The sequence below is a fragment of the Micropterus salmoides genome, unplaced genomic scaffold (genome assembly GCF_014851395.1).
Source record: "Micropterus salmoides isolate LMB-PRFRI ecotype aquatic unplaced genomic scaffold, ASM1485139v1 Ms_hic_scaffold_11, whole genome shotgun sequence".
In the NCBI taxonomy this organism is placed as follows: Eukaryota; Metazoa; Chordata; class Actinopteri; order Centrarchiformes; family Centrarchidae; genus Micropterus; species Micropterus salmoides.
Window position 1 is genome coordinate 21,810,023 of NW_024040152.1, and position 14,165 is coordinate 21,824,187.

The 14,165-nt window shown below is 40.2% G+C and overlaps 1 protein-coding gene across 2 annotated transcripts in view; it reads left to right on the forward strand.

The window, feature by feature from the left end:
- The window catches only part of LOC119897858 (MDM2 binding protein), a 35,070-nt gene extending 22,486 nt beyond the window's left edge, over positions 1-12,584 (forward strand). For both annotated transcript variants that reach the window (XM_038711871.1, XM_038711872.1), the window contains exons 15-24: positions 3,268-3,361; positions 3,458-3,616; positions 4,311-4,406; positions 4,548-4,811; positions 4,977-5,140; positions 6,154-6,266; positions 9,038-9,151; positions 11,986-12,051; positions 12,154-12,210; positions 12,448-12,584. In XM_038711871.1, the coding sequence (XP_038567799.1) occupies positions 3,268-3,361; positions 3,458-3,616; positions 4,311-4,406; positions 4,548-4,811; positions 4,977-5,140; positions 6,154-6,266; positions 9,038-9,151; positions 11,986-12,051; positions 12,154-12,192 (1,109 nt within the window). In that variant the 3' untranslated portion in view covers positions 12,193-12,210; positions 12,448-12,584. The remainder of the gene's footprint in view (positions 1-3,267; positions 3,362-3,457; positions 3,617-4,310; positions 4,407-4,547; positions 4,812-4,976; positions 5,141-6,153; positions 6,267-9,037; positions 9,152-11,985; positions 12,052-12,153; positions 12,211-12,447) is intronic.
- Positions 12,585-14,165: the final 1,581 nt, after the last annotated feature.

Below are 14,165 nucleotides of genomic sequence, written 5' to 3' on the forward strand. Positions count from 1 at the left end.
AACCTGCTGTTTACAGGTTCATCACATTTCTGTCCTCCTTGAGATTACATATAATCTTCCTGTCCAAACACAGGAAAAGGGCAGACTGATGATATTTTGGATGCTGAAATTTCATTTGTTCAGGTTTCTGTCTGCCAAGAGTTGGGACAGACTCTTGCAATCCATCATACAGTACCCACGTTGCCTGTGCCAGTGTACTGGGTTGTTTGTTGTTCTACAACATAATGCCATAAACTCCAACGAAGGTTAAAATCAAGGGCAACTGGACTTGGTTGAAGATACTGGAAGACGTTTCGTCCCTCATCCAAAGGACTTCTTCAGTTCTGACTGACTGGCAGGGAAACTTAGCTATTTAACCTCAGTTGGGTCGTTGGCCCGGGTCATCGATACCGCTGGTTCGTTAGTGTTCCTTGTTGCTGTGACGACAGTCGTTACAGTCGTTAAGACTACCTGTGGCCAAGACTGAACGACCATCGTTGGTATCTTCACCTGAGGCCAATAGGTTATGTTTGTTGAGTTTCCTGGGAAGTGATGAAAGGACAGCATTGTAAGTGGGGGATAAGTGGTGGCGTAGACCCCCTCCCCTGTTCAATGACAGCTTCTCAACCCTGATGTAGATGGCTTCCTTGTCACCTCTTTCAAACCATCCATCTTCTCTGTCTAAAATGTGCACCTGGTGGTCCGCAAACGAGTGTCCTCTGTCCTTCAGATGTAAGTAGACTGCAGAGTCTTGACCTGAGGAATTGGCCCTTCTGTGTTGAGCCATGCGTTTGTGTAGTGGTTGTTTAGTCTCCCCAATATACAGGTCTGTGCATTCCTCACTGCATTGGACCGCATACACTAGATTGCTTTTCTTGTGTTTGGGTGTGCGGTCTTTGGGGTGTACCAGCATCTGTCTTAGTGTGTTCTTGGGTTTAAAAAACACAGGGATGTTGTGTTTGTTGAAAATCCTCCTGAGTTTCTCTGATACTCCAGACATGTATGGAATCACAATGTTGTTGCATTTGACCTTCTTTTCCTCCTCCCCTGTAGTTTTGTTCTTCTTGGATCTTGTGGCTGTTTTCACAAAGGTCCATTTAGGGTATCCACAGGCTGTAAGTGCCCCCTTCAGGTGGTTCTGTTCCTTCTCTCTGGCTTGGGCGCTTGTTGGTATGTTTTCCGCTCTGTGGTGCAGTGTTCTCATGACCCCTAGCTTGTGCTCCAGTGGGTGGTGTGAATCGAAGAGTAGGTATTGGTCTGTGTGTGTGGGTTTTCTGTAAACACCAATCTGCAGGCTCCTGTCCTCTTCAATGTGTACAGCGCAGTCCAGGAAGGCCAAACTGTTGTTGTGAACATCCTCTCGTGTGAACTTGATGTTACTGTCCACAGAGTTGATGTGTTCTGTGAAGGCTTGCACTTCCTGGCTTTTAATTTTGACCCAGGTGTCGTCCACATATCTGTACCAGTGGCTCGGTGCTATTCCTCTGAAGGAGTTGAGGGCTTTATTCTCCACTTCTTCCATGTAGATGTTTGCCACAATCGGGGATACCGGTGAGACCATGGCACAGCCATGCTTCTGTCTGTAGAATCCACCGTTGTACTGGAAGTAGGTGGTGTTTAGACAGAGGTCGAGTAATTTGCAGATTTGGTCAGGGCTGAGTCTAGTTCTGTTGTCCAGGGTGTTGTCTTGTGTTAGCCGTTTCCTAACGGTTTCTACTGCCTCTATGGTGGGGATGCAGGTGAACAAAGAAGTCACGTCATAGGATACCATGGTTTCATCTGGATCCAGTTTTAGTCCTCGAACTTTGTTTACAAAGTCAATAGAGTTTTGGACGTGGTGAGGCGTGTTTCCCACCAATGGAGCTAAGATGGTAGAAATGTGTTTGGCAATGTTATAGGTGACCGAGTTAATGCTGCTGATAATCGGCCTGAGTGGGGCTCCTTCTTTGTGTATCTTGGGTAGTCCATAAATGCAAGGAATGGCTTCTCCAGGATACAAACTTCCCAGGAAACTCAACAAACATAACCTATTGGCCTCAGGTGAAGATACCAACGATGGTCGTTCAGTCTTGGCCACAGGTAGTCTTAACGACTGTCGTCACAGCAACAAGGAACACTAACGAACCAGCGGTATCGATGACCCGGGATAACGACCCCACTGAGGTTAAATAGCTGAGCTTCCCTGCCAGTCAGTCAGAACTGAAGAAGTCCTTTGGATGAGGGACGAAACGTCTTCCAGTATCTTCAACCAAGTCCAGTTGCCCTTGATTTTAACCTTCGTTGGATAACTATGACCTGGATGACTGAGAATCTTCATAGACAATGCCATAAACTCCAATTTATGGGTCAAATTTGTCCATTTGTCAATGCCAAATTTTATAAAATTGTCTGAGGCCGGGCAGTTACTTGGTATTTTTAAGCATGTCCATATCAGGCAACTAAATCCTTATTTACACAACTTCAGGGTTCCCGTGGCCCCCTAAAAGGTATTAAAAAGAAAAAATAAAATAAAATCATGGATAATAAGGTCATAAATTGTCTTAAATTTACCGTAAATATGCTGTAATTTTGTGATGGTGCGTTTAAGGTTGGTGGGAAAATTGTCACACACTGTGGCCTACTACCATAAAACATCTTAAAAGCGTGTATTTGTTTGATTAACTTACTATTGGCCATTGAGAGAACAGGCCATTAATAGTTTTTATGGTACGTTTACGTTAGCTGCAGAGGTTGACGTCTGGCTGTGCGTCGTATTTCGTTATCGTCATTTCGTTAGTCAGGGAGATGCAAGTTTAATGAAAAGTGTTTGGAGGAAGATAAGTTTCGGAGGTGGTTACGTTCATGTCAGGCACCATGGGGGGGGACGGCCATTGAACCACAAGTGCTAAAATGCTCCAGTGGTAAGCTGCGGCAACTTATGGGGCTCTGCTAATGCCTGCGTTAGCACGTAAATGATATTTGTTGAGGTCTTAAAAGGTCTTTTAAAAAGCATTGACATTTTGACTTTAAAAATGGTGCAAGTACCATGAACTTATATCTATCTTTTCAGACTTTAAGACTCATTTGGTTGTAAACTGATTTGGGGGCACAATTTACTTTTATGTTGGAAAGCAACCTATTTAGGTTTTAAAGAAGAGTGAGAGAATTAGTGAGTTCCTCAACTACTGGTCATTTTTTCAATCATTGCACACAGTAAGAGATGCTTCTTCTTGCTGGAATGGAATTTCCAGATGAATCAGTAGGAACAACAACTCTGACCAGCTAAGCCTTGTTGTTTTGTCATTGCAGGTTTTCAGACAGTTACCAACCTGCAGCCTGACTGGCCTGAGAGGAGCGTCCTCCACAACATGGAGAACCTGCAGAGGAGACGACAGAAGACGAGGTAAATGAGATTTAAATAGACATATTACTTAATTTAATAAAAAGTTCTTTATATACTCTATTTGATCTACACAGTGTACAACATTGTGTGTCTTAGATTTGGTCTGTTAGGCCCAGGCTCCAGTGACAGTCTGCTGGGACCTAAAGAAAGTCAAAAGGCCTCCTCTGCTTTATTGGATGCCAAAGAACTTCTAAAACACTTCACGTCTGATGGCCTACCTACTGCGGAGCTGCAACCACTCGCGATCAACAGAGGGTATGTTCAGTCATCTTTTCTGGCTCCATGCTGAGTGTCACCTTGACGTGAAACTTCAGATAGCACTTGTCTGGCTCTATAAATTAGGCTTTCAAAAACACAAGAACCGACTGAAGTGGATGTACATATACTGTAACCAGGCCTTTACACGGGCACTGAGAGTGGCAGACACAAAGATGGTCATGAAACAAGACAAAGTACAGAAAAAAAGAACAGATTTATAACCTACACATACTGTAGTCAGTATGTGTATATTTTAGGGCTGGCGAAGCTTCGATGATTCGCTCTTAATTACTAGAGAAGCGTCGAAGCTCAAAAAATTACATTCGGGCAAGCTCTAGTACCTTTGTTGTTTCAGGATGGTTTGGAATGACAGACAGTCAATGAGGCCATAATGAGGATTTGATTAAGATCCATTAGTCTGCTACACTGAGCTTACAACCTTACTAGAAAAATAGAGTTGGGTTGAAGAAAACATTATTTTCCAGCAGTGCAGTCATCAGTTAGAGCTAATAATTGTGTCAGGCCAAATTGTGTGTGTTTTTTAATTGGTTAAATTTATATTTGTGGTTTAATGAAGAGGAAGTAAAATTAATTGATTTTCTTTGACAAACTGTTGATTTGTTTCTCCTCCCTTGTGCTCACATTTCTTCTTCCCCCGCCCTGCTCTATCCCACATTCTCTCTGCGTTCAGTAATAATGTGTTTCAGTTGTCACCAGACCTTTCTCCCAGGAGAGTCAGCCAGATGCCCTTCAACAAAGCCTCAGCCTCGCATTACCACGGCATAGAGTACGTTTCTACAAACTATACAGCGACTATTCAGCTACAGTCCAGGCATCTATGTGTTAAGATCAGTAGAAGCTCAGAAAGTAATTAGCCACATCAGCGTTCGTTACTTATTGCAGTTTTTTGTTTTGTTTGTTCATCTAGGTTCTGCCTGGACAACCAGCGGGCCTTGGACAGAGACCAGGCCTTTGTAAAACTCCAGTCCCGTCTGATTCGATACGAGACCCAAACCACCTGCTCCAAGGAGCCCTGTGCCCTCCCCTTCGCTCTCAGCCCCGCCCCCTCCCCTGCTGTGATGTCAGAGCCAGGAAGTGTGCCTGACGGAGAGACTCTGCAGAAAGCTGATGTAGCTCGACTCAAGCGCAAGTCGTGGGACACAGAAATTATGGGAGGTTTTCCTCGAAAGAGGTATGATGGTGTTTCGTGCTGGTCCTGGTTAGCAGTGACAAGCATATAAATGAATGGATTTGTGGATGCGTGGATCCTGGGGTTGTGGTACGAGGAATGTCTTTTCTTAAGTGTTAATAATGTTCGCCATGTTTGTGCCTTTGTGTGTTTATGTGCATGATCCAGGCTGGTAAAGTCAGAGAGCAGTGACTCCCTCTGTTCTCAGAGCAGTGGCAGCAGCGGGACACACCCTGCCATTAGGTCTCTTCGACAACAGCCAAGCAGATCCCAGTCCACCTCCTCCTCTAATAGCCCTGCTGCCTCTTCAGTAGCAAGACACACATCCTCAGGTAAAACAAGAACACTCAACCTTCAGTCGGAAGGAATAGTTGGGAAGGAACACTCACCCTAAAGTGATCTGTTGTTACAGTAGTACCTACTGTAATCCGTGTTGTTATCAGTGTATGGTGTTAATGACAGGACACTCACTGTATGTTGTAGGAACATGCACACGTGCTAGAAATTCAAAACAAATATGCTTGAGAGTCTGCACACTATTACCCGTGACATTAAAGAAAATTATGGTGAAGCTGTTAGTAAGACGATATCAAACTACACTTCCAAAACTCTTACTTAAGGTATCTGCAAAAAAGTTTACTGTATGAGCAAAAAGAGTACTGTCGACATAGAAGGGTACAGAATGAATGAAAAGGAACGTTTTTAAGTAAATTCTCTCCCTAAATAGTCGTAGATGTAAGTCTGGTCCTGTGCCCTTGTTGTCAGATTGACGTCCTCAATGTCCATGAATTCAACATGATGTAGTTTGTGTAGATGGGACTGGGGGCAGGAAGTCCTGAGAAGATGCTAAGAACCCAACTGATCTGGAAAATTTAATCAAACAATTATTTATTCATTTAAATAATCATATATGATGATAAACTGAATTTTGTTGGTGTATTTTTTAGGCCTAAAATGTTTTATGAAATATGATGATAGCATTAAGAAGCTATGAGTTAAGCTAACTGACTGTGAGCTCTTATATAAGAGAAGATTTGCAAATGATTTCTTATTTCTCTAATTTTTTAAGAATGGATTTTATTAATATTTATTTTACGAATTCCAATTATACTTCAAGCTCTTCACATTTGTCAGGGTTGTTTCTGAAAACCTGTCGAAATACTATAGACTTTACAGAGAAATGGATTCCGACTGTAACAACTCTTTACAGGAGATCCAAAGACCACATTTGAGTTTGTTTAAATTATATTCATATTATTTTATTATTATGATTTTTCTTTCTTTTAAGTGTTGTTTTGCTCAGACATATGCTTAGAATTTGTACTTTCTTGACATTGCTACCCAGGTTTGGTGACTCTTCCCTCTGCTGACAAACCTAAGCCCCAACAGCAGAAGACGCATCATGTAGAAAGAGAGGACAAATCTGCCAAAGAGTCACGTTCCCAGAAACACAACAGGGTGGGTGTTAGTGTGTGTGATACTAATACTGCATTTCTCATCACAACAAATTAGCGACTCACGTCAAAATTTTAGTGTAATAAAAAATAACTTTTTACCTGCTTAGTGAAGAATCCTTAAAGGATAAAAATGGTTTATTACAGCTTTTATGTTTATTAATTCTGTTCAAATACACTTTAAAACAGCATTAACAACTTGAAGACATTTGTCAGTCATGTAAATTGTTACAAAGTGCTTTACCGGCTACGGTAAAGATGGCAATAGAAATGACAGGCTAGCTTGTTACCGTCAGTATTAATAATATAATAATAATAATCCTTATTTGTAGGGCACTTTTCAAAAACGTGTTACAAAGTGCTTTAACAAGTGTAAAGACAATAATACCCAAGAGACAATAATACAAAAAACAATACAAGATAAAAGCATGAAAACACTGAAAAGACTAAAATACAGATAAATATAAAATTAGTAAAATACAATAAAATAAAAGGGATAAAATAAAGTCAAATAAGATCGGGAAAGGCTCTCCTATAAAAGTATGTTTTAAGAAGGGACTTAAAAGAGTTCACTGACTCAGCTGACCTGGTTTCCTCGGGCAGGCTGTTCCAGAGCCTCGGGGCCCTGACAGCAAACGCTCTGTCCCCTTTAGTTTTCAGTCGAGACTCTGGAACAGACAACAGACCTCTGCCCGAGGATCTCAGGGTGCGTGCTGGTGTGTATGGGACTAAAAGGTCAGAAATATAACAAGGCGAGAGGCCATGAAGAGCTTTAAAAGTGATCAATAGAATTTTAAAGTCAATTCTAAAACATACTGGGAGCCAGTGTAATGAAGCTAAAATAGGAGTAATGTGGTCATATTTCTTTGTTCTGGTTAAAAGCCTGGCAGCTGAGTTCTGGACAGTCTGGAGTTGATCAATAGATTTTTGGGTTAAACAGGTGAAAAGGCTGTTGCAATAATCCAGGCGTGATGAGATCAAGGCGTGTAAAATGGTCTCGGTGTCCTTAAAAGTTAACATATATCGAATTTTAGCTATATTTCTAAGTTGATAAAAACATGATTGAACAAGCTTTGTGGTGTGCTGCTCGAAATTTAAATTACTATCAAACCAGACAGCAAGGTTCTTTGCCACAGGCTTAATGTGATTTACTAGCGAACCAGCAGATGGCAGTATTTGATTTGCCATCTGCTGAGACCCGATGACCAGGATTTCTGTTTTCTCGGAGTTCAGCTGGAGGAAATTATTTGACATCCATTTTTTAACTTCACAAAGGCAGTTGTTAAGTGAACTCAGCATTCCAGGGTCTGTGGATCTGACGGGCAAGTATATTTGTGTGTCATCAGCATAAATATGAAAAGAAATGCCATGTTTATGGATAATATGTCCAAGGGGAAGCAGATAAAAGGAAAACAAAATGGGTCCTAAGACCAACCCCTGAGGCACACCATATTTAACTGGACAGAACGAAGAGACATAGTTGTTTACAGACACGCAAAAGTTCCTATTTGACAGGTAGGATGAAAACCATTCTAGGGCAGTACCAGAGATCCCCACCCAGTGCCTCAGTCTGTCTAACATGATGTTGTGATCAATGGTGTCAAAAGCAGCACTAAGGTCCAGGAGTACCAGGACCGAGCACATGCCTTCATCAGCAGATTGTATCAGTATTGATCATACTTTTAGCAAAGTTTTAGCAATGTTGCCACTGCCAAACAATATCACAGCTACTTTGGTGAGTAAAATGTTATCGTAACTGATAGAAGCGATGGTTGGAGCCACGAAAATAAAACCCAAGTTGTAATAAACCATAGTGTTTCTGTAGTATTCACATTTTTAGCTGTGAATTTTAAAAGACATTCTTTTACTTTTCCTATTTAAATCTAAAAATGACTGAATGTGTTATTCCCCCACTCCACCACAAATTTCACACACACAGACACAGTGACAGACAGACTCACAAAAATCACACTCCCTCTTTCTACTACAGAAGAGAGTAGCAGCTCCAGCAAAGATAAATGTTTTGTGTGTGATCACTGAACGTGTGGGCTGCATTATAATGTCATGGCGGAAGCACTTTAACAACTATACCATCATCAAATCTGCCAGCCTCCACAGACACACACACACTATCTGCTCCCATCTTTCACATATTTGTACAGTGTATGCAATGACACAGAAACACATGCATGGACAAATGCACGCACACACACCTGCGCGCCATATCCTCTGTCCCACGTACGGCTCACAATCTGCACCCACGACCTTGACTTGTTCTGATTTGTGATTACTATGCAAACAGGCTTATCATCCAAACCCAAGTATAGGAAAGAACTGTTGTCCCTATTCAGAAATAATGACAGAAATTTATTCAGGACAGATTAAGAGCTGCCTTTCTAGTCCTCATTAGACTGAATGGCACCGATTATTCCTCACAATAATTTATGGTGTTTCCTCAGAACAGTCGCTGTGACAAGATTAAAGGCAGATCTATTTATTTCAGGAATGTGTTTTCCCTGTTCACTCTAACTGGTTAGAATATTTGTATGTTTGTCCCTGCGAGCTCATGCTGTGAATGTAAAGGCGTGCAATACTGTGCAAGGACGTCCCCCAAAGTCGAGGCATTTTGACATCCCTTCCTTTAAAAAGGGAGCCAAGCTGAAGTTAGTTTCTCTGAACATGGTTAGTGTCAGGTGTTTAGGGAATAAACTAGATTTAATGTTTTCGCAATTGTGCTACTATTAAATTGTGTCTTTCTGTCTTTCGTGTCCTCAGATGCTGCTTGACGTAGTAGCTAAAACCCTCAAACACCACGGGATCACTGCCGAGCACGAGTGCTTTGCAGCCTGCAGCAAGAGACTGTTTGATATCTCAAAATTTTATCTCAAGGTTCGACACACACACACACACACACATACACACACACATATACACACACACACACACACACACACACACAGAGTCACTGCTGTCATCTCTCTTTGACAGTTTCTTTATTTGTGTGTTTCCAGGCATCCAGGACTTGTATGGCAATTTTGACCATATGTTGTGTTTTGTTATAGATCCCTGAAAAAATTTAGAACAAGAACAGGAACATTCGTAATTTTTGCTTATGCCCACATTTTCATCTACTGTCATTTGTGCCTCCTTGTAAATTGTAATCAGGTGTTTTTGTTTGATATAATATAAACAATAAGGCAAAACTGCCCAACTTGCCAGCAGTGGTGGCATTCGGATCCTTTACTTAAGTAAAAGTAGCAGTACAACAATGTAAAAGTATTTAGTTACAAGTCAAAAGCTTCACTTAAGTAAAAGTATTATTAACAAAACATACTCAACATATCAAAAGTTAAGTACTCGTTATGCAGAATGACCCCTTTCAGAGAGTTATTGTACACTATATTGTCTATATTATGTAATTTGATTATTATTACTGATGCATTAGCATGTGTTTTGATGTTTTATGCTAATTGTATCTACTTCATACTGTTGGGTAGTGTATGAGCTATATATATATATTTTGAGTGTTTAATTTAATCTGGATATTTTCTTTTGCTAATTCTTTGTTTTCAAAGATTTGGGCAGCACTGCAGGCACCGCAGGTTTATATAGGACCAGCATACACTGTTGAATTCAAGTGTTTGATTTGGATTATTCACAAGTAACCACTACAGGTAGTTTAATATAATAATAATAATAATAATAATAATAATCTTTATTTGTAGAGCACTTTTCAAAAACAAGTTACAAAGTGCTCTAACAAGTGTAAAGACCCAAAAAACAATATAAGATAAAAGCAAGAAAACATTGAAAAGACTAAAATACACGTTTAAGATAAATATAAAACAAGTAAAATAGAATAAAATAAAAGGGATAAAATAAAGTCAAATAAGATCGGGAAAGGCTCTCCTATAAAAGTGTGTTTAAAGAAGGGACTTAAAAGAGTTCACTGACTCAGCCGACTTCATTTCCTCGGGCAGGCTGTTCCAGAGCCTCGGGCCCTGACAGCAAATGCTCTGTCCTCTTTAGTTTTCAGTCGTGACTCTGGAACAGACAGCAGACCTCTGCCTGTGGATCTCAATGTTCGTGCTGGTGCATATGGGACTAAAAGTTCAGAAATATAATTAAAGCTGCAAGCAGCGTTGTGAATTTGCTACGTGTTTCGGACACTGCATGAAGGTGTTATATGTCACTTCCTGTGTCCCCTTTGTGGCGCTACATAGCACTTGGCGGTATGAATATAAATTAATATTGGCGTGTAGATGTCTTCGGGTTGGGACGGTTATCAAGCACGGAAAGTTTTGTTCAGATGTGAGCATGTACACTGAAGTTACAACTTCCTGTGTCATGGCGAAGAGTTGATCTTTGACGGCACGCCATGGACACGCCCATCAACGAAAACTCACAGATAGCATAACTTTTCATCGTCAGTACCTTTAGAAGGCACAGCAGAAATTTGAAGTCGATCCGACTAAATCCCTAGGAGGAGTTCGTTAAAGTACGAAGTGTGTAAATCATCCAAAAATGGCCGTAAAATTCAAAATGGCCGACTTCCTGTTGAGTTTAGGGTATGGGTTCTTGAGGCTTTTTTGTGCATCTTGATATGATACATGTCCCCACAAAATTTCGTGCATGTAGTTTGAACGTGGACGAGGGGCTAATGTTTTCTAATTTTGTAGGGGGCGCTAGCGAGCCATTTTGCCACGCCCATGCGCAAAATCCATAAAATACGAAATTTTTCACCACTTCTGACATGTGTGCAAATTTTGGTGAGTTTTCGAGTATGTTTAGGCCCCCAAAATTGAGTTTCTCTTCAGTTTCAATAGGGACCTCGCACGGTTCGTGCTCGGGCCCTAACAAGGTGAGAGACCATGAAGAGCTTTAAAAGTGATCAATAAAATTTTAAAGTCAATTCTAAAACATACTGGGAGCCAGTGTAATGAAGTTAAAATAGGGGTGATGTGGTCATATTTCTTTGTTCTGGTTAAAAGCCTGGCAGCTGAGTTCTGGACAGTCTCAGTGCTGTGGTACTTCCTAAAACCAGACAGAAACTTTTCAAATAATTTGTTATTTTCCAGTACAGTGAGCAGCTGTTTGGACACAATTCTTTCTAGAATCTTTGCAATAAAAGGCAGTTTTGAAATTGGTCTAAAATTTTGATGGAGGGAGGGATCTAAATCAGGTTTCTTTAAAAGTGGGTTCACGCAAGCCGTTTCAATATAATCAGGGACACAACCAGTAGATAGGGGGCCCAACAGAATCCATTACTTTCTGTAAAAACTTTGTAGGTATTTCATCAAGTGGGCTGGAGGACACTCTCATTTGTGATACTGTTTTTAAAAGCTCAGACAAGTCGATGGGATAAAACTGGTTAAAACTCTCTTGTTGCTGGTGAGGGACCTCTGAGTAAGAGTCCGCGGGGGTAATAGAGGCTCTGATTGACACCACCTTATTGGTAAAATAAGATAAAAACAATTCACAGTCATGATTACTTCCAGCTGAGGCACAAGGAGGGGTTGGGTTTAAACATATAACATATATTACAACTCATAATTTTTGTGTGTAAAATCAGAAACTGTCACATAAATGTGGTGTAAATTTCCCCTGTAGGGGTTATTAAAATTTAAAATTAAGACTTAAAATGTTGAATTTTTATGATGTAAAGCCCAGTAAGGTTACTGCGTCAGTGTAACTGACCCTCCTCTTCTGTTGTTTGATCCCAGGATCTGAAGACATCTCGGGGTCTCCATGACGAGATGAAGAAGGCAGCCAGCAGCAACGTCAAACAGGTAACACCACCAAACACCAGTGGTTCTCCACATGGTTTAGGTCTTCTAAATAGCAATCTCCTGAAAGTAACATTTTTTAAAGAATATTTTCTATTATTGTAGGTCACTGACTGGGTGTTGGAGAAGACCTCAAAGAAGTAAAGTCAGTCTTGAAGATAAGTGAGTGAAATAACCTTTTTTGCTATGTTTTTATTTCACTGGTAAAGAGGGTTCCACTTTTTTATATATATATATATATATATATATATAAAGCATCTTGTGTCTCATTTACACACTTATTAGTGTTTGCTTTTTAAGCCTTTTAAATTGTTACATTTAGCCTGTTTTAATAACTTAATCTTTTGTTTAATATTACTTTACTTTCACTAAGGCAATCATAACAATGATTTTTTTCAGATGTATTGATTACGTGCACTGAGAGGCTACGAGGGCTTCCATGTTGGCTTCAGACTGCAGTCGTTTATTTTATGGCTAATTCATCTTTGTTGTACATTATACTGTTTGTAACACAATAAAGTGTTTTTTGAATCTTACTTTGTGCACAGTGTAACTTTCTGATTACAACCTGAGCCAGTGGGAAAGCGTGCACGTGTGTGTGTGTGTGTGTGCGCGCATAAAAGAGTATGCAGTGTGTGCTGTCTCTAAGAAATGTGAATTACATTATCAGTGCTAACGGCTAACAGCCCAATCAGGATGGTAGCTATTATTCAGTCAGTGAAAAAAAGCCGTGAGCAGTGCAGCATATTATGCAGCGCTGATTATCACTGACACACAAAAAAAAAAAAAAGTCTCTCCTATGCCAAGACGCCATAAAATGATCTACTTTTGATACTTTATTTGTACTATAATTTACAGTAACACTTTTCAGGTCAATCATTTCTTAATTTCTTCAAAAGGTTTCTGGAAACTACTATGCAATTTGATACTAATTATAGTAAAAAACAGGAATTTCCTTGGAAGAACTGCTATTTAACCCCAAGCAGTTAATTTATTATCTACCAAACTTTATTCTCCACATTAGTTGAATTACGTGCTTGCCTGTAGACAAATCAATTTTACATGTACTGTAGATACGACAGTAAAAGGTCAATTAATTCATGTAATGTAAGCAAGTGGCACTTTGTTGAACATCTACTGCTACTTTCTGGTCAGCTGATAGTTGAGTATCAACATTCGACTATCCAGATATAGTGCCTGTGTTTTCCATAGCTGGGATATTGTGTGAGGGTATTAAAGGGTATTTAAACTGCATAAACTGACATTGTTAGTGCGCATGTTTTTGTGGGAATGGACAGTGTGTTTATCTAGCAGTGTATGGGAGCACCACTGAATGTCAGGGTGAGTGCAGATACTAAAATCGTATTATCTGCAGGTGCTGGTTGTATCGCAGTGAACCAACAAGAAGAGATAATACAGTTGACATTGTACCTCAGAAGTCTGCGTCACACACAAAATTGTTGGTAGAAAATGACCAGAAAAGGAAAAATACTGTGAGGCTATGCAGAGAAGACATCCAATGGTACAACTTATCAGCAGTCCTTGGTATAAAGTGATAAGGGTGACTAAGCATTCGTCTGCAAGTATGGAGACTTTATTCTATGAACACATTTAAGTCAGAAGACCATGTCAAGTTGAAACATTACAGCATCTGAAGCATCATGTTGTAGTGGACATGGTTTATTGGTTTTAATTTCAGGACCCTAAATGATTTACAGACAAGTTCTGTGGGCTCATTAAATGAATGCAGCTCAGACTAGATGAGTTGGCCATCTGTTGTCGCCTCTGCTTGTTGTAAAATAAATGTTATTACAGGCCGTGGGAGGTTCTTGTTCCAGGGACTTTTTTGGCCGATAGAGGGATAAGAAAAATTAAAGTAAAGAAGAAAGATGGGGAAATGGGCTGAAACAGATTTATACAACAAAAGAGGGAAGAGGGGTCAGAGAAGGAAAGAGAGTCTTATGTCTTCTGAACTGTTTCAATAGACAAACTCGTGTGTGAAGTATTTTCAGCCCAGTTGGCACTCTGTTGCTTGTTCACCAGGGAAGCTATTTAATCTGTGCGTGAGTGTGGGCAGAACAGAAAAACATCCGTGTTCATGACAGCAGGTGTAACAG